The sequence below is a fragment of the Eptatretus burgeri genome, chromosome 16 (genome assembly GCF_056783735.1).
Source record: "Eptatretus burgeri isolate ZD-2024b chromosome 16, Ebu_testis_v1, whole genome shotgun sequence".
NCBI lineage: Eukaryota > Metazoa > Chordata > Myxini > Myxiniformes > Myxinidae > Eptatretus > Eptatretus burgeri.
Window position 1 is genome coordinate 36,152,336 of NC_140976.1, and position 24,315 is coordinate 36,176,650.

The window sequence follows — 24,315 nt, forward strand, 5'->3', positions numbered from 1 at the left end:
AGGGTCATCTAGGGATAAAATGGTCTACAGAAAAAAAAATTGACGTCATCGGTCACATGATTCGCAGCCATATTGTTTGCCTTTTTTTTTTAACCTTCGAAAATCTTCTCTGAAGTTGCTGTACAGATCGAGGCAAAACTTTGCATGTAGGACCGCCTATTCATGAAGATCAAAAGGTTCACACACATGATATCATCGGTCACATGGTTTGGCAGCCATTATTAGATTGTAGAAAAATATTAAATAATGTTTTCTCTGGACGTCAATCAATTGACATGAAACTTCACAATTATGATCAAGTAGTGATGTGGAATATATGTTTTAAATTTCAACTTTATCGGACGCATGGTTTGTTTATTTTTCGAATAAGGCTCACTTGGCTGTCCCTGGATGGGTTTGAGAGTGGAGGAGTAGCAGCTGAAATGTGAATCCTATCCAGGTTCCTCTTAATGACTTCATCTTTGTTTTTTGTTTGTTCGGGTTCCTTCTGATTACTCAAACGCAGGACTGGATTTATTTGGTCTTCCGTTGATTTGAATTTAATTTCTAAATTAAATTGAATAATAGTTTTAAAAAAACACGTCATGCGTCAGGGCCAGGTGTCCGATCAAAGCGGGACGTCTTGGTACCCGGTCATCACTGCCAGCAGTTATAAAGTGGCAGTTCTAATCATGTCTCTTATTATTTACGTAACACCAATACACAAATGCCACACAAAATACAGCACAAAAAACAGCACAAAAAACAAGTCCTGGCGAGGGTCTGCAATCTCTGATTCTACTTTTTTTTGTTTATTATTTTCCCCCCAAAAAATCACACTCTTCTCTGAAGGAAGCGGTGCAGTGAAGCGACTGGACCGCTTAAAAAATAGCCCTGTGGGGGACTGCAGTGGGAAACAGCAACAGCAGAGTCGAGGTGAGAGTGAGTGATATCAAGGGGAGTTGGAGAAAGACATGGGATAAACAAGCTGCACACAAGCTGAAACACAGCAAGAAAGGGAAGGGGAAGGGGGCAGATGAAGCAGAAAAGGAACAAACTAACAAATGAAAGGAGGTGAGGGAGAGGGGGAGAAAATCACAATAAATGGGAAAAGGAGTGCTTGGGAATGGGGTAATTTGGTTAGAAGAGAGCATGAGTATGGATTTGGGATTACCTGAGGTCGTGGTAAACATCTGTCTTGAAGCCCTAAAGGAAAGAATGGGATGGAACAGACTGGGGAAGTTGCTTCCACAGGCGAGAGAAAATAGGAACAAATGAGTGGAGGTGAGCAGTGAGCCTGGATTTTGGGTGTTTAACAAAAAAAGGTTACAGGTGGACCATGTACATTGTACACCCTGCAGAAAAATAGAAGGGACAGAGCCAGGAGGGAGCAGAGGGTGCAAGACCAAAAAGGAGGCGGTCGAATACAGAGTTCACCAGCCTATCTGCGAAGCAAAAGTAACAGGCCGAGACACTAAGGTTCGTAGCGGAAGCTCCCAATGATTTGGTAGGCTTTGCTTTCCACAGCATCAAAAAGGGGAAGGTGTATGGCAAAGTTGCCAGCCAAAAGGGGAGAGCAGGGCTCCAAGTTGTGAATTAAGTCTTTGTACAATGTCAAAAGTTCAGATTGGCCAATAAAAGACCTTGCATGATGGAGAATGCCCAGTTGGTGGCTGGCTTTGGAGGTCATCTTGGAAATACTGTCTGCCCAAGAATGATCATGGCTGATGCTGAGGCCAAACGTTTGAGTGACTTAATGTCTTCAAGTGGTTTAGGAAGTAGATGGGAGGGTTTTCCAGACAATCGTTTCGGAGGGACAGTGTGAGTGTGTGTGATTTGTCGTGGTTGAAAGGCATATTCCAAGTGTTGAACCAGCTACTGAATCGATCATGGTATGCAAAGAGTGACGAGGCTGCTGCCTGCAGGTCTGAAGGATTTGAGATGATGCAGCTGAGGGTGAAATCATCATCAAAGAGATAAAGGATTTTCCAGGAATCAGAAAGATCATTGATGAAGATGAGGAACCAGATTGGGCCTGAGACACTGTGTTGGGGGCAGTCCAGCCTTGACAGGGAGAGGATATGAGAGGATCTGATTAAGAGCAACATGTTGAATAGAGGAGTGGAGAAAGTCGGTCAACCATGAGAGGAGGAGGCCTTGGATTCCATAAGCAGAGAGTTTGGAGATCAATGTGGGGAAGAGACACAGAGAAGAGGTAGAAAAACTTGGCTATTTGACATCAGTGAGAAAGGAAGAAAATGTCTGCCTCAGTTTAGTAAGGAGGAAGTTCAATTCAAGTTTGGTGGTGCACATCCTCAATTGGTTGAGGAAAATTGATGGTGTTGACTGTGCCAATGTACCCACAAATTTCAATCCACCAAACTTCATCTTGTAGCAAGACAATGATCCAAAGCACTCAGCTGGAATAACTAAAACTTGTTTGCAAAAGAAAAAAGAATTTGGAATCCTTCAACACATCGAATGACCTCTTCAAAGGCCAGATTTTTCCATATCATTGAAGCTGGATGGGACTATTTGGATAAAGGAAAAGTTTAAAAAAAGAAAAAATAAGAATCCCAGCAACTTACATGATCTTTGGAAGGTCTTGAAAGAAGTGTAGAACTTCATTCCACAAGAGTTTAAAACAAAATTATTTGAAAATGTCCTGAGAAGAATTTCAATGGTGTTGAAGATAAAGGGTGGACATACTCTTATTATTTTATATCAAGGTATATTATGCATAAATTTGGTCATTTCATTCATATTTTCTTTTTCACAGTGATGTATTTGCATTGAACACAAATTTTTAGTTTCCTTATGCATCAGAGTAGAAAATGCAAAATGTGTGGATTTCAGCAATGGCCTGCAAAAGTACTCACCCCCCCCCCCAAAGTTTTCACATTTTGTTTTCACCTGAGCTTATTTCACGATGCTTTCAAATCAAACTTAATATATTGTCTTCACAAACTACTACAAAGTGATAAAGCCAAAAAATACAGATATAATGTGAATAAGTTAAATTAACAGAGAAAATCTGATGATTTTCATTTGCATAACTATTCAAACCCTTTGTCTAATTAACCTGAAATCACTACAGGAGCAAATTATTTGTTTGAGAGGTTACAAAATACATGTAATAGGTTTCACCTGTATGTAATCAGTGGTTTAAAATTAAGTTCCCTCACTTCTCTAAGGAGTTTTAAGGTGCAACTCATTTGTTAACCAAGAAGTTTTCCAAAGAAGTGAGACATAAATGGATGGAGAAGCTCCATTCGGGAGAGGGTTATAAGAAGATTTCAGTCACTCATTATCCCTTTGAGTACAGGGAAATACATCATTAATCATTGGTAGACTCATCATATCACTGAGACTCTACCCAGATCAGGTCGCCTATCCAAACTCAGCAGCCAGGCAAGCAGGAAACTGGTTCGGGATGTCACTGTAAATCCAACAATGACTTTGAAAGATCTGCAAGGCTCTATATCAGAAATGGGGGTTAGTGTTCATCAATCAACAATATCCCGTTTCATTCACAAAACTGGACTCCATGGACAGGTGGCAGGAAAAGCCATTACTGAAAGAATCATCTTACAGCTCGTATGGAGTTTGCGAAAAAAATATCTTAATGATATTGCAGGTATGTGGAGAAAGGTTTTGTGGTCAATCGAGACAAAAATTGAAGTTTTTGGTCGAAATTCAAGGCGTTATATCTGGCACAAGCTCAACACTGTACATCATCCATCCAACACCATCCAAGCATGGTGGTGGCAGCATCATGGCATGGGACTGCTTTTCATCAGCAGGGAGGACTGGCAAGCTTGTCAGGATAGAAGGCACAATGGGATGGTGCAAAGTACAGGAGAATCCTTGATGGAAACCTGCTTGAGTCAGCAATGAATCTGAAACTGGGTCAGAGATTCACATTTCAGGACAATCAGGACAAACGCAAAACTAAAGCCACCCTGGAGTGGCTGAATTAGAATAAAATAAATGTTCTTGAGTGGCCCAGTCAAAGTCCTGACTTGAACCCAATTGAACATTTACGGTGAGACTTGAAGATTGGAGTCCATCGACGATCCCCATCAAACTTGGCAGAGCTGGAGCAATTTTCACATGAAGAATGGGTAAATATTTCACCATCTCAATGTACAAAGCTGGTAGAGATCTACCCAAAAACAATCGTAGCAAGGTATTGCTGCAAAAGATGCTTCCATCAAGTACCTCCCTGTGAGGCTGAATTCTTTTACAACCAGTGAATTTTGATTTGTACATATTTTTGCACAGATTCCGAACATGTAACCTCCTTCAACTATAACAGTGTTTCGTTTGATCTCATCAGTTATGAATAAAAAAAGTTCATTTGGAAAAATCGTTTATACATAATTCGTAATTCATCTAAATGTGGCATTATTGGTAGGGGGTGATCACTTTTGCAGGCCACTGTAGTACAGTACAAAAGTTTGCGTGAGTTTCACTTTTGTGGTGCTATTCCCGATTAAACATTTGTGGGAATTTAGAAGTGTGCAATATAGGTAGACTAGTATAAAACCCCTCAAAAATGATGGGTTGAAATTATTTTATTTGAAATATTCAAGGAGACTGGAAGAAATGATGTTTTGTAGCAAGAAAAAAAAACGTTATTTTGAAATGCTACATGTACAATTGTTCCCCTATTTTCTTCATCATTTCGACGGTTCAGCCTCATGAGCATGCCAAAGTCTGAAGCCTCGGTCGAGCATCAGGTGTGCTTATATTTTCTTTATTAGACATCCTCCGGACGTAAATTTTTACTCTGTGCATGTTACACATCACTTGCAGCAAATTTCAACTCCCTGCGGCTTGTATTTATTGTTTGCTTTAAAACAAAAAAAAACCTTTCTGTACACCGCCCTTGAGGCTCGGTTTGCAAATCACCATCGACAATTCCAATAGAAGAGACGTAATTACTCTTTTATGGAAAATAGTTTTTGAGGTTTAAAAAAAATCCTGAAAAATAGACTGTTGTGAACACAGTCCTTTTTAAAAGATTGGTCTTTAAAGACGTCAAATCATCCTAATGAAGGGGGACAGATAAATACACAAACACACACTGTGATTTCCGTATATAGGGAGATAATAATTCAAATTTCTGTGAAAGTCAATTTCATATCACCGTTACCTTTCTGTATATAAAATAAACCAGAGAGTTGGTGCCAAAGCAACCCAATGCTCGCCTGTTTATACATTTATCGTTTTTGAAAGACTAGTCTAATAATAATTTTTTTTTATAAAGCATTGCAGTGAAATCTGATCCAAATAATTTTAAAGCAATATATATATATATATATATATATATATATATATATATATATATATATATATATATATATATATATATATATTTGTATATTGTAATCAGTAAAAAATAGTGTGGTAGATAAAAACATTAGAAAGGAAATAACTTGCACCAAAAACTTTAACATTTTCACGCTCACGCCGGGGGTATCGCTATAGCTCTCTGTTCTTCGAACAGGCGAGCTAAAAAGTTAAGTTTAAAACATTTGAAATTATTTTTTAATTTCAACTTCACAATATCAATAATATACCCCAAAGGAACCTCCATGCCAAATATCAGCATCCTCGTACACATATTAATGAATGGCAAGCTTCTAAATAATTTGCCACAAAAACTTTAACGTTGATGTGCTACAAAAAAGTTAAGTTTAAAACATTTGAAATTATTTTTTTTAATTTCAACTTCACTACATCAATAATATACCCCAAAGGATTTAGCATCCAAGTACACATATTAAAGGAATGGCAAGCTTCTAAATAACTTGCACCAAAAACTTTAACATTTTCACGCTGACGCCGGGGGTAGCGCTATAGCTCTCTGTTCTTCGAACAGGCGAGCTAATGATGAGGAAATTGAAAGTTTTATTTTTGCGATACGTATTACATTATCATGTGTGAGTAATAGCCACTTACCACAAAGAAAATGTGCAGGAAACAGTTTGTGGGTTTTTGCACAGCAAATAATAAATTATTGAAGTAATCATCTCCAGTTACATGTGAATTACAAGAAACCACAATAACAGTTGCAAATTAGTGAATATGTGAAACTAGTTTTCATCAGCTTGTTCCCTTGCTTGAATGTCGATGAGTGGGTTCAGGATGGTTCCAAGGAAACAACTTTCAACAGAACAGCGTGTGAAGATTCAAACTCTGCGAGAAGAAGAGCACACTACAAAGAAAATAGCAGAAAAGCTGAAGATGTCCTTCAATGATGTGAGGTACACTTTCCAACGACTGAAAGAAACTGGCTCGGTACAAGACAAGAAAAGGCCAGGAAGACCCAGAAGAACCTCCCCAGGGAACACAAGCACTTGAAGTTGCTCAGCTTATGCAATAGAAGAAAATCAAGTCGGCAGCTAACAAATGAAATGTGGGCAGGCCTGAACATTAACATCTCATCTCGCACTGTGGAGAAGGCTGATTCAGCAGGTCTCCATGGTAGAGTTGCAGCAAAGAAACCACTGCTGAGACCACAGAATAAGGGGAGAATACTGAAATATTCAAGATAACACCAAGATTGGGTGACTGAACAATGGAATCAGGTACTCTGGTCTGATGAATTGAAGTTTGAACTCTGGATCTAAGAGACTCCAGTTTGTACATGGAAGACCTTAAACGTTATGGCATGCAATGCTTGCAGCCTACTGTTAAACATGTGGGAGGCTATGTGACTGTCTGAGGGTATATCTCAGCTTTTTGTGTTGGAAAACTTGTTAAAATTAATGAGATGCTCACAGAAGAAGTACAAGCAGATACTGCATCACTATGCAGTTCCCAGTGAAAATCGTTCATCGGAAGAGGGTTCATTTTCCAACAAGATAATGATCCAAAACACACAATACAGTAAAACAGTATTTGGAGAACAAGGTTACAGCTGGAGTACTCAAAGTGTTAGAATGGCCACTGAAAAGGCCGGACATGAGTCCCATCAAGGCTATATGGGATTAACTGGAAACAGACAAGATCAAGAGGAACCCAACAATCTTCACAACTGTGGAATGCACTGTAGGATATTTGGCACAATATTCCTGCAAGTATGATTCAGTCATATACAGGATGCCTGGGGTAAAGAGTAATGGCTGGCATATTTATGTGCATGACATTGCCATGTCACATTTAGGGTCAGTGTTGTTCCTTTTGTTTAACTTGTCTTTCCTTACTGCAACCTCAACTCCGAAATGGTGATCAGCAGGGCAGAGATAGTGTGTTCTTGTGGCAGATGATGCTTGTTGCTAGCAGGTCATGCAGCATTTGCTGTTATGGGACTTCACCTGTGCCTTGTTACCTCATCAATTAGGGGGTTCGATAATAAAAAATATATATATATATATATATATATATATATATATATATATATATATATATATATATATATATATATATATATGTATAATTCCAGCAATGTGCGCGACCGCTGTTTCTCAACAGCCACTGGTCCGATCTCATTGAAACTTGCCAGGTGTATTGCTGGGGACCTGAGGATGTGCCTTTTCAAGATTTGATATTAATCGGACAAGTGCTTCCCAAGTTATGGCCATTTATTTACCAAACCAATGACAAGACACGTTGTTGCGTGGGCGTGGCCGATGGGGAAGGGAAGCTCAGCCGCGTTCGCCATTACAGGTTACAACGTACGGACTTCCGGAGAGTGATGACTTCGTGTATTCTGATAATTTCTCGATTTCTTATGCGCATTTATAGATAAACACAATGCCCCAAGTTATGATCGTTTTCATATTAGACGGTGCATAAATTTTGGTAACATCAGAGTGCTGGTGTGATCCGAACCAGGAAGTAAAAAAATTTTTTCTCTCTCTTCTCTTCTCTTTTTGTTTTTCCTTGCCACGACATTGTGAAAAGGTAAAATACTTTGGCGCTAATTGAATAATTGGGTATTAAAACTAAATTGCGAATAATATGCCAACTTCCGGGCCACACACGTGCGGGCACGCCAGAGCGAAGAAACGGCCTGTGTGGTTGTTTGTTGCTCGCGGTTTGAATATTTTTTATTTATTTATTTCTTTTTTACGGGCACGTACTTGTATATGAACATGGAAGAATTAAGGATACTAGTGCGTGCCCGTCCGTGCATAAAAATATATCAAAAAAGAAGAAAAATTGACGTCATAGCACCGTGTCCTGTCATTGGTTTGGTAAATAAAGGGCCATAACTTGATAACCACTTGTCCGATTAATATCAAACCTTGAAAAGGCACATAATCAGGTCCCCAGCAATATACCTGGCAAGTTTAAATTTATCGGACCAGTGGTTGTCGAGAAACAGCGGTCACAGACAGACAGACACACAGAGATTACTGGAATTATAGATAGATAAATTTTTTTGGACCAACTCTGGCAGAATAAATGTGGTAATGTGATTTCAATTTAAGAATCTGATGGGAGCCTTGGAAGGTTTGAGGTGATGGGCTGAATAGAACAACAGGCATTAGAGAATGCAGGTGTCAGACAAAAAGGGATGAAAGAGCAAATGTAGGATGAATTGAAATTGGGAATAGACTAAAAAGTGTTTGGAAAAAGAGCAGGTGGAACAAGAATGGATGAGGGATGGTTATATCGGGATAAGAGTTGGGGCAGTAGATGCAGTGAAGAGGTAGAAAAACTTGGCTATGTGACATCAGTGAGAAAGGAGGAGATTTTTGGCTGAAGACTTGTAATGGGAAATTCGTGAGATTTAAAGAATCTTGGATTCAAATTAGTTCAGCTGTAATAACTGAAGAAGGGCACAAGCATAAATAGGAGAAGCATATTTCATTGTCCTCTCATCAGAGAACTGAAATTGACCAAAGAAAATGGTGCAAGTGGCATCTGATTGCAAGTGTGCACCTGGCACGAGTGATGAGCTTGTTGATGTTCGGAGACCAGGTGCCTGGCACAGGTTGCAATGGAACTGGATGGTGAGGCCAAAGAGCTCCAAGGTTGGAACCTCCATTGGGGTTTGAACAGCGTATATGATGGATGGTTGAACACAGCAGTCTGCACAATGATAAATGGTGCGTTTGGCAGGATTAAGGGGTCACATTCAGGTGATGAACCACAAATGAATGTTGATGAAGTTTGCTTCAAATGAAAAGACAGCGGCAAGAGATGTGTTAAAGTGTAGAATTGTCAGTGAACAGGTTTATTGAATTGTCTCATTCAGTAGAGGTTGGATACTGTGTAAGTGTAAGAACATATCCTTTCAGAAAGAAAATCTGAGAAAAGAGGTGGCATACTTTTTCCATCAAACACAGCATTGGCGGCCATGTTGTATGATAACATTCTCACTGTATGATATGGCAAGGTCGAGCTGCAATTAATGATGAGAAGGTAATGCTGGAAAGGGAAACATATCTGAACTATCTCTTATCATGGAAAGCTGAAAGCCCATTCGCCATCAGTGGTGTGAAAACACCCTCATAGTTACAAGCCTGGAAACTTGAAGCTGTGTGATCGCAAGTCCACCGAGCTGCTTGTTCACAAGTTGCCCTTACAGCGCCTCATCCAGGAAATTGCACAGGAGCTCCCAGAGATTCACTGTGATGGCTCTGCAGGAGATGAGTGGGGCCTACTTCATCAAGTGCTTGAGGACACCAACATGTGCACAATCTCAATGTTGTCCAAGGACATGAACCGGCACGGCATATCGACGGCTAAACTGCTCATCCTTGTCCATGTGTGTAGGTTCAACTCAACCCGAGATGTGAACCCTCTCTGTCTGTTCGAATGGTGTGTGGGTGCACTATTATTACCCTCACCAGAGAAGAGGGTATTGCATTTGAGTCAGTTTGTTTGTTTGTTTGTCCACACAGAACATGAGACTTCCTTCTCCGCAACTGCTTGTCAGATTGGGACAATTTTCATCATGGGAGCGACTATTCGTGTAGAATGTTTTCATGATAATTATGACATCATAGGTCACGTGGTGTGGCAGCCATGTTGAAAAAAGGAAATACTTTGGACCTCTGTATCTCCGAAACCACACCAAGGAAAAAAATGAAACTTGGCACATTGCAAGTACTCATGGGGAATAAGTGTGATTTTGTTTTTTTAATGTCATCGGTGCCTTCATTATGAAATCATAATTGCATACATAGAACTTCTGATCAGTTTGAAAAATTTTGCAGGTCATCTACGGATAAATTGGTCAACAGAAATATTGATGATGTCATCGGCCACGTGGTTCAGCAGCCATATTATTATTATTATTATTATTATTATTATTATTATTATTATTATTATTTTTAAACCTTCAAAAATCTTCTTTGTAGTCGCTGAACAGATCGAGGCAAAAATATACGCGTATGACCGCCTATCCATGAGGAACAAAGCGTTCACACATACGACGTCATAGGTCACATGGTTTGGCAGCCATATTTGATTTACCTTAAAACCTATAAACATCTTCTCCAGAACGGCTGGAAAGATCAAGGGGAAACTTCACAAATGTACCCCAAGCCTTGGGGATACCAGGATATTCAAGAATAATTTATCGGTCACATGGTCTGGCAGCCATATTGGATTTCGTGAAAATCTTAAATTTTTTTCTCTTGAACTGCTTCATCAATCCATGTGAAACTTGATCAGACGCATGGTGTGGCAGCCAGGTTTATTTGATTTTTTTTTGAGCTGGGTTATTTTCAGTTTTTTATTTTAATCTTTATTTAATTATTTTTTATAAGGCTCACTTGACTGCACCTGGATGGGTTTAAGGGGAGAGTAGGAACAGCTGAAACCCGAATCCTATCCAGGTTCCTCCTGATGACTCTGCTTTTTGGTTGTTTGGGTTCCTCCTGAAGAGGTAAGTGTGAGGGGAGGGGAAGGGAAGGCAAGATGGGAAGGGAAGGTAGCATGAGGGGAGGGGAAGGAAAGGCAGTGCAATGGGAGGGGAAGGGAAGGGTGATAAAACGTGCCCAAACAGAAAGATATTATTTTTAACCACCTGGTTCTATATAAAACTGGGTGAGAGCATTTAAATGTCATAGTATCTACCTGATAGAGGCCTGAGTGCATACATGCTCACACATGCAGCGACCTTTGCACCCCTCCGGTCAGCAAACTTCGAATCTGATTCATACATGATGCACTATGGGGAAGCAGTTTTAAATTCAAAACTAAACTGTCAGTTCTTAACAGAGGGTGGGGGAGCAGGACAATGAGAGAGAGAGAGAGGAGTGGGGCGAGGGGAAGAGAGGAGATGGAGAGGGGACAGGGAGGGGGGGGGGAGGATTCCAGCAGGTGTGACATCCAGTTTAACATCCATCCATCCATGAAATGGCACAACCATTGATGAATTACTCTGCCTGTGAAACATCAGGATGATAGTTTATATACTGGGACGAGATATGAACCCAGGCGAGAGAGCTAAGAGCGAGCGTGCGTACCTCTCGGTTATCCTCCTGTGTTGTGGTGATTCATTGCTTTGTCGAATGACTGATAATATTGCTTAATCATTGTAATCATCTAAATAATTATACCTTCCTAACTCTGGGAATGTCCCTTTTAAAAACGAGTTAAATTTTTTTTTTAATATGTATCTATCTATGCCGAAGTAACAGGTCATATCATGAAAGAAGATCGTACAAAAAGGGGAAAGGTGGTGCAAAAAAAAAGTTGCACATTTTCATCGAGCGAACCACTGCTCGACTCACTGCCCGAGGCACCACACGGCCAAACGCTGGTGAATGGGACCTGAACTGAACATTGTTAAAGTTGATCGATATATTCAGTGACAGTGCGAATATTATAGAGTGCCAAGTGGCTTCAGCACTCAAGCAAGCACCCCAACAAAATGGTTGAAAAGAAATGGCTGGCTTGGCAAGTGACTCGTTATCCCCAATTGGTCATATAAACCCATGCACCTGGAAATGCCCAAGCAATGTCTGAATTGGACAAATGAATACTTTTTTTTTCTTACCAGTTGGATGTACTGCTAAATTCAATAAGGAAATTTAAATTTTGAATTTCAGCTGAGATTAAGAGATTCTAGAGGTTACGGCATGTGTGGAAATGAAATAAAGCCACAAACACTGGCATCTCCAGGTGTTTATATGCATTGCAATGTATCTAGCAATTTGTAGCTATGATGATCAGTGAGGAAAGTGAAAAAAGACTTTATCGTTAAGAAATTGTTGTTGGTTGTTCCAAGCTAAAGCGTTGTTGAGCAGGCCAAAAAAAATGGCTGCTGAAGACTATTGCGAGCTGACAGAGGGTTGACGAATATGGTGTGCTACCATCTCTGTATGACTTATTTTCATTTTTTGTGATGAACACCCCATAAATTATCTTCAAAAGGGTTGTTTTAATTAACCCAAACACCCAATTTTCGCTCTTGCACGTCCTTGGAGTATGGATTGAAAGTTTCGGGGGCTGCTAGGTTTCATGGTTTTAAAGTTATGGAGGAGACGGATGGACAGACTGATGGACTGATGGATGGACACACACTGACATTTTATATTATAGAGAAGAGCAATATTCAAACAATTATCAAAATGGACTCAAATTACAAGTTAAAGATTTGGGTTTTCTAACTAGTAGTTTGTGTTCCCCAAGATAAAGCATTTGACCAAATTTTACCATTTACGCTGTTCAAATTTCATTTAAATAAGAAACTGATATTAAAGTTCGTTGTTGTCAATAAGTATTTTGATATGGAAACAGGTAATCGAGGAAAGATTTCAGGAAGGATATCAAATCAAAATTTAAATATGTTTGATTGCAGGCATAAATATAGACCGTTGGGTAAACACACACAAACTTCTGCAGCCAAACGCTACACAATCAGTGGTGACTGTTTGAAATAAATTATATTTTCAAACCTTCTAAAGGCCATCTTCATATTGAATTTTTTTTTAGCAGGATCAGGTAAGCACAACCAAAGAAACACAATGGTAAGTTGTCATTATTGCCCTTTCCCTGAATAATTCCGGGCAGGTGTCGTCCCTGCGAGACCATTACCGTCTTGCTGACGTGCTGCACCGCGGTGCTCGTGCAGCTCCGCCGTGGATCATTGCAGCAGCCGGTGCAGCGGTGCAGCGACACACATGGTGGGCGGTAATGGAGTGATCTTTCAACGCTATGAGAATCAGGACCTGTTGGTACACAAGCCTGACGTGGGGCACACAGGGTGTTGCTCCACTCAAGCTCGATAGCTGCACTCATGTGGAGGATAGAGGGTCAGGATGGATAAGGTTGAGAAATAAATGGGAAAGTAGAGACAGAGACATAGACACAAACGAATGTGCCCACAAATAGGTCCCAACAATTGTGTGTGTGTGTGTGTAACCCTCAAAGGAAAACGAACTAAACTACGTCGAGTTTAATTAACTAGAAACACCCGCTCCCTATGGAAGTGGCCAAGGGGGGGAGGGGGTGGTGGGAGTATCCTGTTGTTATTATTGCATTGTAACAACAATATTATTCTAATGCAATCATTATTGCGCCAACCGCCGTGTGTGTGTGTGTGTGTGTGTGTGTGTGTGTGTGTGTGTGTGTGTGTGTGTGTGTGTGTGTGTGTGTGTGTGTGTGTGTGTGTGTGTGTGTGTGTGTGTGTGTGTGTGTGTGTGTGTGTGTGTGTGTGTGTTTCTGTCTGTTCAGGCCATAACCTTTTTACCATTTGAGCTTTTGTCATCAATTTTTTTTTTTTTAACCCTGATGAGAAGAGAAGAGTAATTAATAATTATGTCAAAGGGCAAAGACACAGTAATTACAAATAGGCCTTTTTTAGCCGATTTTAGATGGATGACCAGCTTTTTTTTTTTTAAAAGCCTGAGATATTGCCAGGATGTGAAATAAAATATATAAGTAATTAATCGATAATAATTAAGTAATTAATCAATTAATTGATAAATAAAAAATAACGTTTTGGCTAAAGCACATCTTCACTTTTGTCCCCAAATTTCAGCTTCCAAACTCAAAGGAAGGCTGAGATGTCACCCAGACAAGCAAGAAAGAAAACAAACAAGAAAACAAACAAGAAAACAAATGGAGTAAAAACTGAATACAGTACTCCCTTTGGTGCCCGGCGATGACGTCATGCATCGCCTGGATATGGAATTGGGAAGGAGCAGAAAACAATAACAATGACATCATTGGTCATGTGGTCTAGCTGCCAGCCATATTGGATCCAAGGTAAACCTTAAAAATTCCACTTTACCGATCAAAGGGAAACTTGAAATATATGATTACCTATCAGAACTTTTGATAAAAATAAGTTGATCAGAAACACAATATGGCTGCCAGTGATATCATAATGCAGAAAGTTGGAATATTTTTAAAAATATGAATTATGGACACCTTGAAGTTGCACATGATCAAATAGGGCTAATTTTAACAACAGGAAGTGACATCATCATACCAGAAGTGGGCAACACCTCAAACTAAAGCTTGCAGACATCATTGAGTTGCATTACTGTGAACATCATGTCAATACTACCGACCCAAAAAGTGTATTTTAAATTCACCACTTGTTTTTACCCGAATCAATCCTTCACTCTAATTTTTAGCAACCAGCCAGATAAGCTGCAGGACCATTTGTCCTCTTTTTTTTTATTATGCCTGCATTGACGGTCGCGTTGGCATTATATTTTCGGGATATTAATCTGGCTGTTTTTTAATTGCTTCCGAATTTTATTATTTATTTACCATTTGAGCCTCAGTGTGTCTATCCAGGCCATACCTTTTTTTTTTTTTAACCACATGAACTTTTCAACAAATCTTTATTTTGAGAATATGGAGATCAATGATTAATAAATTTTACTTTTTGTTACTTATTGGTTTCTTTATTATACTTTTATTACTTTTTTATTTATTTCGAGAACATTTTTTTTCGCTGGTGCTTTTGTGAAGTTTAGTTTGAGAAGAAAGAAGAGAAGTTGGTTTAGATGGGTTTTGCATTTTGAGATGCTTTCGAGTTAGCTTCGCCAGAGGAGAGGGTATTGCATTTGGGTCCGTCTGTTTGTCCCCACAAAACTTGAGTGTTTTTTCTCTGCAACCTCTTATCGGATTGACACAATTTTCACCATCAGAGCAACTACTCATGTGAAATATTTTAATTATTATTATGATGTCATAGGTCATGTGATGTGGCAGCTATGTTGGAAAAAAAAATTAAAAACTTTGGACCTCTGTATCTTTGAAACCGCACCATGGAAAATATTGAAACTTGGCACATAGCAAGTACTCCGTTTGTGAATAAGTGTGATGTCATAGGTGCATTCATTATGATGTCATAATTGCATATGTAGATTGCTGCATCTGATCAGCATGAAAATTTTTGAGGGTCATCTCAGGATAAATTGGTTAACAGAAAAAAAAAAAATTGATGATGTCTCCACAATCATGATCTAATCATGATGCGGAGTATATGTTTTAAATTTCAACCTGATCGGGCGCATGGTTTGGCAGCCAGGATAATTTGATTTTTTAAAAATCTGGGTTCAAGGATTTAAATGAAACTTGTTACAAGTGTTATAATGATGTGGGTGGAGGCATATTTGACGATGTCATGACGTTTAAGAGTGCCATTCTAGTTTATGTAATGCAGTGATGTGGCTGATTTCCAAGCAGATGGAAGATGACCAGGGTTTAAATGAAACTTGTTGCAAGTGTTATTATGATGTAATAATGTGGGTGGAGGCATATCTGACGATGTCATGACGTTTATGTAATGCAATGATGTGGCTGATTTCCAAGCAGATGGAAGATGGCCAGGATTTAAATGAAACTTGTTACTAGTGTTATAATGATGTAATAATGTGGGTGGAGGCATATCTGACGATGTCATGATGTTTAAGAGTGCCATTCTAGTTTATGTAATGCAGTGATGTGGCTGATTTCCAAGCAGATGGAAGTTGACCGAGTGCAACAATATGGTGAAAATGACAGAGAGATGTGCCAGACCAGCCGATCAGGTTTTTAGGACAACTGAGTTGATCCTGTCCAGCCCAGTAGCAGAGTCAGAGTTGAAGGATGAAAGAACCTTCTATGTCTTCTCAGGTGGAAAAAAAACAGAGTCCTGGAGCAGTTGGGTACAACAGGGCAGGATGCGTACTGAGAGTGAGGGGTTGGTGACTTTTTAATTTTTTTTTATTTTTATTTTTTTTGAATAAGATTCACTTGGCTGCACCTGAGGGTAGAGGAGTAGCAGATGAAGCCTGAATCCTATCCAGGTTCCTCCTGATGAGCATCTTTTCTTTTGGATTGTGTGGGTTCCTTGTGATTACTCCATTGCAGGACTGTACCTGTTTGATCTTCCATATGATTTGAATTGAATTCATTTTAATCCCATTCTAAAATTTAATTGAATAAATGTCATGAGTCAGGGTCAAGTGTCAAATCAAAGTGGGACGTCTTGGTACCCAGTCATCACTGCCAACAGTTATAAATTGGCAGTTCTAATTACGTCTCATTAATTACGAAACACACCAGTACACAAACACAACACAAAACAAGTCCTGGCGAGCTTCTGCAATCTCTGATTGCTATTTCTTGTTACTTTTATTTTTGGAAGCTGCCATGGACAAACACCATGGTAATGTGGAATGTTGTTCAAGCTGCTCATACGAAGACCACCGTAATATGGTGTTTTCCTAAGGTGGAAAAAGCCAATAAAATGCGGCAATTCCTCTGGATATTTTGCTGAGGGGACTCTCTGAGAATAGCCAGAGAGATGTTTACTCTCACACACTTATGATTAGATGAACCAATTGGAGCAAAAGAAGAGCAGGAAACATTTGTGGGGACATTTGTCATCAACTCCAAAATGGATGATTTGCCATTGGGAGAAATCCAGGTGTGAAGGTTCACAAATTGAATCAGTCTTATGGAGTCACAGAAGTCCTTTGCTGAAGTGTCATGGCTGGTGAGAGAGATGTCAACACCCAGCCTATTGGCATGGTCACAATTGAAATCACACAGAGAGAGAGAGAGAGAGAGAGAGAGAGAGAGAGAGAGAGAGAGAGAGAGAGAGAGAGAGAGAGAGAGAGAGAGAGAGAGAGAGAGAGAGAGAGAGAGAGATATATATATATATATATATATATATATATATATATATATATATATATATATATATATAGTACTGCTTGAAGAATGATGCATCACACAGACAAACAAGAAATGGGAGCAGAGGGAATGTCGCAACCCGAAGTACTCCTGGAGTAGGGGAGGTGTACAAGCAGCACACGGACAATGAGAAATTGAGCTCTTGATGTACAGTGCGACTCTGCTGCCAGGACGGGTTTCAGGTCGATCAAACTGAAGGAGACAATAGCCATGGAGAGACAATAAGGAGTCATGGATGTCCTGTGGGAGGAAGGATTCTGTTATACAGATGATGTTGGGTTTAATGGGAGTGCCCTAGATTGAGAGATCTCTCAGGTTGGCAGGATGCCTCAGATGTTTGAGGTCCATTCAGTTGGAGACAGGGGAAGAGGAGCTGCTGGTAGGGTGCAGGAATGTGGAAAGTTGCAAAGAGAGGGGGTGGGGTGAGCGGGAAGGTGAGAGGGTGCAGGGCGGGGGGGGCTGGGAAGGTGCTGGGAAGGGGAACCTGGGGTGTGGATGGGGGTATGGGAAGCTGGGAGGTGCAGGATGGAGGAAGGTGGGGGGGGGTGGAAGCTGGAAGGGTGTGAGATGGGGGGAGCTTGGAGGGTGTGGAACATGGGGGTAGTTGGGAGGGTGTGGAACATGGGGGTAGTTGGGAGGGTTTTCGGCATGGAGGGAGGAAGGCACAGTGAAACGTGGATCTGTAGGTATGAGAGGAGGGTGGATGAACTAAGCATTTCGGAGTGAAAAAGTTTTGGGAAATAAGCCTTGGGAAAAGAAAAAGAAGGAGAGCAAGAGATTGTGCTCGATAAGAAGAGGAATGCTTGTTTCTGATGGAGTAGTAATGAGAGTGAGGAATTTCAAAATGTTTTTTTTAAGCATTTTTTAATATTGTTACGTTTGAGGGGGGGGGGTATGCATTCAAAGGGTAATTAGGATGTTTAATTAGGTATGCCATGCTGTTCGAGTTTACCAGGATCTCGATGTAATAAGTAGCAATTCAGTGGTGATAAGTTGTCTAGTAAATGTTCATTTCTTCAAGGGGAAAATGATAATTGTCACGTAATTAGATAGGGTTAGGGTTAGGGTTAGGGTTAGGTTTAGGGTTAGGGTTAGGGTTAGGGTTAGGTCTGCGTAAACCCCTTTTGGTATTCTCTGGAGGCTGGCCGTGACGTCACAGGACAGTGCAGCGGATGGCTCCGCCCCGTGGTCACGATTGGCAGAAGGCAACGGCGGTGGGCCAATAAACGGCTCGATTGGAAGTGACGAGGACAGGAGGATAAAAAGGTTCTGTTCGGGGTCGAAAAGGAAGAGGAAGAAGATCGGGACAAAAAGATCGTTTTTTTTTTTGGTGTGGAGGCTGTTGCGCGGAGAGCGTCCTTGTTATTGTGCTGATTCGATCGTGTTCTTCATCGTGTCTTGGAGCCTTGCTGAGCCTCGTGCCTCACCTTGGTTGGCTCTGGGGTTCTGCTGACTCGGAGTACGGGGTCGAACGGCGGGTGGACCTGCCTCCCTTTCCTGCTCGCAACTTGGCGCCAGAACTGGTTCCCTGGCGGCTGTGAGCGGACTTGGGCCAAGACCAGGAGGTCAACAGCACCACGGTTTCTCCTGCCCCCCCTGACGAGAGCAAGGCCAGCTCGTCCGACGCCGATCCAGGGACAGTTGCGTCCACACCACCAGAAATAGCTACGTTTTGTGTGTGTGTGTGTGTGTGTGTGTGTGTGTGTGTGTGTGTGTGTGTGTGTGTGTGTGTGTGTGTGTGTGTGTGTGTGTGTGTGTGTGTGTGTGTGTGTGTGTGTGTGTGTGTGTGTGTGTGTGTGTGTGTGTGTGTGTGTGTGTGTGCTTGGCGCCTTAGAGGGATTGAGAACTGTATATTCATTGGAATTGTCTGTGTTTTTCCCCACGCCCGATCCCACACCATCCCGTCGAATCGCCCCGTATACCTTTTCTTGCCGAGTCTTGTTATTTCTGGTTAATAGTAAAAACAAATAAACATCATCAACTCAGTGAAAAGTGACTCGTGCCACCTTCCTCGTCCCGTTTGCGGTAGAGCGATTAGAACCGCCATGTTTGGGTTATAAATAAATAAACCGCCTCCATCGTTTCGGCTCATTCTACGTTGGCGGGACTGTTCAAGTCCCGTGGACGTCACAATATGTTATGGACAGCTTTTAAAGGAGAAAATGTATCATTCAATGAAGATTCAGTTTTTGGATATTGAAAATAGAAGGGATGGAGAATGAATGAGGAACAGTGCATTGCAGATTGAGATCGTGGGGGGGGGGGGGGGTATTTTTTGGAGTGAAGAGTAGTTTTTGTTGGGTGTTTTTGGAGCGAGAATGGGAAAAGGATCAAGCTGAGGGATCAGAAATGACAATACTTGGAAGAGAAGAAGCGAAAACGAATCAAGTGGGTTAAAGCAGAAATCGAAGTGGGATGCTGACTCGCCGCGCACCAGGCGAAGAGGCTGTACTTTAACAGACACAAATTTCACAATTCAATACAACTAGGTGTCGTTTGACATGAAAAATTGGACAAAAATATGACCAGCAACACAGGAATGAAAATGAAACAGTAAATCACAATGGATGTGGTGCAGAAAACTTAGCTTTGAGCTGGAGTGAGGACAATGAGACTCTAGACTTCAATATAATCTGAGCAACTCACTAAAATGGACTGACTGAGCAGTTGATGCTGACCTTCCCAATTGATGTTTACAACAGCAGCCTGGAACTGAGGCTCGGTTCTATGTCCACGCCGACACCGCTGAGCCGTTGCCTCCTCCGGCCATGGGTACAGCAACGTCAGAAGGTCGTCCACGCTGCTTGCGGCCAGTAACCTTCGTGTGAGCCTCTCGATCCTCTTGGGTCCCAATGCACCTTTTGGAAATGTGTCTGTGTCGATAATTTCCCAGGGGTCATGATCCGTTTGTATGTCCTCATTGTCCTGCAAATAATCGGGATGGATGTGCAGATGCAAAACATCAATGGCCAATTATAACACAACAAAGTGAAGACAAATTAAGTTCCTGTTCAGTGCAGGTGATCCTTGGAGATAATTATTGCTCCAATAATTATTTGCTTCGTTTTTGTTGAACAAAATTGCTCAATCAAAATCGAGGTTATGGATAAGAAAACCTGGAGCCACGAGTCCATACGCTATGTTGTTTAATTACTCCCTCTAAAAGCAGGTTATTAGCATTTCAACATTCATTCCTATCTTTATTCCTATTATTCCTGAACATTATGTAACTATTACTGAAATGGAAGCACAGTTTGTGTCCTTGTGCTCTGTCTGCTGAATATTTTTTTTGCTTTATGGAATCCAGCCATTGATCAACCCTCTTAGTTAGCAACACTTACTCACAATTTGCTCATTTACTTCATTTAGGATGAAGCAAATGTTGGGAGGATGATCTAAGGGAATTGGCGTGTGCTGTGATGATGTTCAATGCAACAGATGATGAGCAACGCATGTTTAAGAGTTAGCAAGCAGGGAGAGATCAGGTGGTGGGGACATGGTGAGTACGGGCGATGGAAAGAAAAGCTTGCGTGCTCTGGCAGCTCCTTGTTCGTTTTCCTGGCAGGTGTGAGGCCTTCAAAGTCTGTGTCTTGGTCTCAGGCAGCTGAGCTAACATGGCTCTCCCAGCCCCTCGGGGCCCATCTGGCGTTTCTGTCAAAATGCTTTGTTTCCTTCGAATCAGACGAATAGAGCAATCTTTTTGTGTCATGTGTGTCTGTCAGTTAAATTTAATGTTTCAAAGTTTTGAGGGCAAATTGAAACGTTACTGAGGTGAGATATTACTTTGTACATTGGCACATGACCAACAAAAGCAGATGTATATAATATTTAAAAAATAGAAATGGAGAGACAAGGAGAAAGACATGATTGGAACACTATAAGACACCTAGACAAGACATTTGGACAGACAAGGAGAGAGACATGATTGGAACACTATAAGAACCGAGACACGACATTTGGACAGACAAGTAGAGAGACATGATTGGAACACTACGATATCTTGAGACGAGACAATTTATTGGATTGAATAATCTGCCACCGTTTTCTCTTTCCACGCTAATGTCGCTTTGTCCATTTGATCCCTGTGCTATCCTTATTTTTAATAACCGCTTTGCCATGTGTTAAATCTTGGTGACATTTCACTAATGATCGATGTTTAAAGCTCTTGTGTGATTTGGGGTTTTGGCTCCTTTGATGTTGCACCTGAAATGTGAGGTTGATGCGTATTAAAACGAGGTATGGCCAAGGTAGTCTCCAAGTGTTAAATCACCCATTCCGTCTCTTTGTATATTTCTTGTGTTTCTACCTGCTGTTATATTTTGACTTTGATCCTGATTTGAAACTTGGCATGCATCTGTTGCTTGTGAATATTTTTGGCAATGGAGTTGAGACTCGTCAGTTCGATTCCTTTCCCTCTTACCCAGCATGTAAAAGTTGTGTTAAAATTTACGACATTGCTGTGTACCCCTTTTCCATTTACAGGAAACACTATGTATGTGAAAACCTGTTCAAGTTTTAAAAGGCAGGGTCCCATCGAGCTTGTCTGGATTTCCGCCATAATGTGCAGCTGTCAGGCACCGCAAACCAGAACTTTCCAGCTCCCAAAACCTTTTGTTGATGTGTCTGAGTCGAGCACGAAACCAATTGGTTTCCCTCCACAAATCGTATAGAAACTAACACGCACACACACACACACGGGACTTTATATTGTTACCTCCGCCACCCAAGGTGCATGGAGGTAATGAATTCACCTGTCTGTCTGTCTGTGAGTAGGATATCTCAAAAAGTTTGGATGTATTCAGACGAGACTTGGCGAACTAGTTAAGTGTGTGACAAGGACACATTGATTTGATTTTGGTGAAGATCCGAATCCGCTTACTAGAATTTTTAAAGTCATCTATCTATAATTCCAGCAATGTGTGTGTGTGACCGCTATTTCTCGACAACCACTGGTCCGATCTCATTGAAACTTGCCAGGTATATTGCTGGGCACCTGAGGATGTGCCTTTTCAAGGTTTGATATTAATCGGACAAGTGGTTCCCAAGTTATGGCCACTTATTTACCAAACCAATGACATGATGACACATTGCTGCGGCCATTTATTTACCAACCAATGACATGACATGTTGCTGCGTAGGCGGGTGCGCGGCCGGCCGACGATGACGTCACAGGCTGTGCCGGTTACATGGCAGCGAATGTCATGGCAAGCAAAGATGGGGAGGTAAACTTGATTTTAATTTGGATTTTAATTAACTCTGTGTGTGGAAGTGTGGTTGTCGCGAGAACGCAAGAGCGAAGGAAGGGAATGGTTGTCATTTTTGGCTCGTGGTTTGAAAGTTTTTTTTTTTGTTTTTTTTGCATGTATGGCCACGCACGTACGAGCACGTGAGAACGAAGGAACGGCCTGTGTGGTTGTTGTTTCTGGCACGCGGTTTGAACGTTTTTTTTTTTTGTTTGTCTTTTTTTTTTTTTTTTTTGTTAGCACGTACGGGCATGCACTAGTTATTTAAAATTGAGAGATAGGGCCAAAAACGATAATCCGTTGCAGCGCAATATTTCCATACATTATGGACGGGTGATGCCAAAACTTGCTGGATGAGTTCAGTCGGTGACATGAACAAGCCGATTTAGATTTGGTTCAAGTCTGGATGGAGATCCGGTCTATCAGTGGGATACTAAACAAACTGTTCATCCTGGTGGAGGTATGCATTCTTCGGAGTCCGTTCTCGTTCTTGCTGTATCTTGCTGTATGCTGTTTATCGTGAAGTTCCACTAACGCGGTGCCACCTGTAGGTTTGGGTGGAATCTGCAATGTGTTCAGCATGCCGGCAATAACTCGACCGACTCTTCATGAAAGACACCGTGGGATCCTTGTCGTCCACCACGTCGACGGGACATCCAGCTTAACGTCCATCCATCATGTGAAGCATCTAATCCGACAGTATACAGTCGCGTCAGCAATCCACCCAAGATTAAAGAGCTCAGGAGAGAGTGAGTATCCTACCTTTGAGCTCGAACGCAGGCCCCTAGACATAGTGACCCTACGGTAACACATTTCTGTATCCAAGTTTCTCAGATCACCAAGGTCTTCATGGAACCATTTCATTCTTGATAAAAAAGCTCTTGTTTAAATCCATTGCTCAAAGATGAGGATGTTTTTTTAAACACAAATAAACAGACAAAAACCAAGTGTAATATTAGTTGTTAAAGATTAAAAACTAAAAGGAGATACAATCGAATATTGTACTAGTTTCTATTAAGGATAGAATAGGACTTCATCGGCTAAGTTAATATGTTTTATCAACTGAAAGCCAATAAGCATACCTTGACTGCTGGGGGAAGTGAGGTGTGCCTGACATTTTGGGGTTAACTCTTTCTTAGAGAAAACATAGTATAAAAATTCCCCTACTCTGCATTTTGTTGCTCGGATGAAGGTCTAATGCTTGAAACATCAGCCGCACATCGCTTTACACAGCAATTAACATACTCTTATTGGCTTTCTGTGAATGAAATCCATGAGCAATGGAGATATAAACAACCTCAAGGAGATGAATGTGGATTTGCTTAAAGACAGAGAGAGACAGACATACACACCATACCGTGCTCAAGTCTCCTGAACCCAGGTCTCCGTCCTTGCCCTGCACAAGTGCAAAAACTACAAGGAAGGCAAGAAACATCACAGAGCGAGAGAAAGAGTGAGTGTGATGGTCACTCACTATGTGGGAGGCCACTGCAAAAGTGCGCTTGGGCGTGGGAGAACAAGCAAGGTCAGTGAAGGTGGCCCCAAAGCCGGCTGGCCGGAGCTTTGAGGAGTCTGCGTGGTGGGGGTGGTTTGAGGAAAGTGATGCAAACCGGGGCAGCCTGGGATTTGGTGTTGTGTGGAAGAAGGGGGTTGAGTTATATTGTCGAGGCAGCTTTTATTCTCGAGCACAGCTGTGTTGATGTTCCGGTGAGGTTGGAATTTCTGTTATCCTCTCTTACATCATTAACTGCCGTCTCTCATTCTTTCAACCGATTCCTTCCATAAACCAGCAGGCATTTTCGACTTCCTTCTTTAATTACAGCTTCGAAAATCGAGGAACACGAAGTTGCTTTTGAATCTGTGTTTAACCTCATAATGGTATTAGGTTCACAGGTGTCAAAACTGAACGGTCATACAATTTGGACCAAAAGATAAATTCCCTCTTCATTTTGGACTTCACTTCTCATTCGTTTAATTGATT

The 24,315-nt window shown here is 41.1% G+C and overlaps 1 protein-coding gene across 1 annotated transcript in view; it reads right to left on the reverse strand.

Moving 5' to 3' along the window:
• The window catches only part of LOC147010862 (vascular endothelial growth factor C-like), a 41,284-nt gene extending 17,434 nt beyond the window's left edge, over positions 1–23,850 (reverse strand). Inside the window, exons 1-3 of the mRNA XM_085859376.1 lie at positions 23,692–23,850; positions 19,770–20,016; positions 12,988–13,181 (exon numbers count right to left, since the gene is read on the reverse strand). Of these exons, the coding sequence (XP_085715502.1) occupies positions 12,988–13,181; positions 19,770–20,016; positions 23,692–23,769 (519 nt within the window). The 5' untranslated portion in view covers positions 23,770–23,850. The remainder of the gene's footprint in view (positions 1–12,987; positions 13,182–19,769; positions 20,017–23,691) is intronic.
• Between the last annotated feature and the right edge of the window lie 465 nt (positions 23,851–24,315).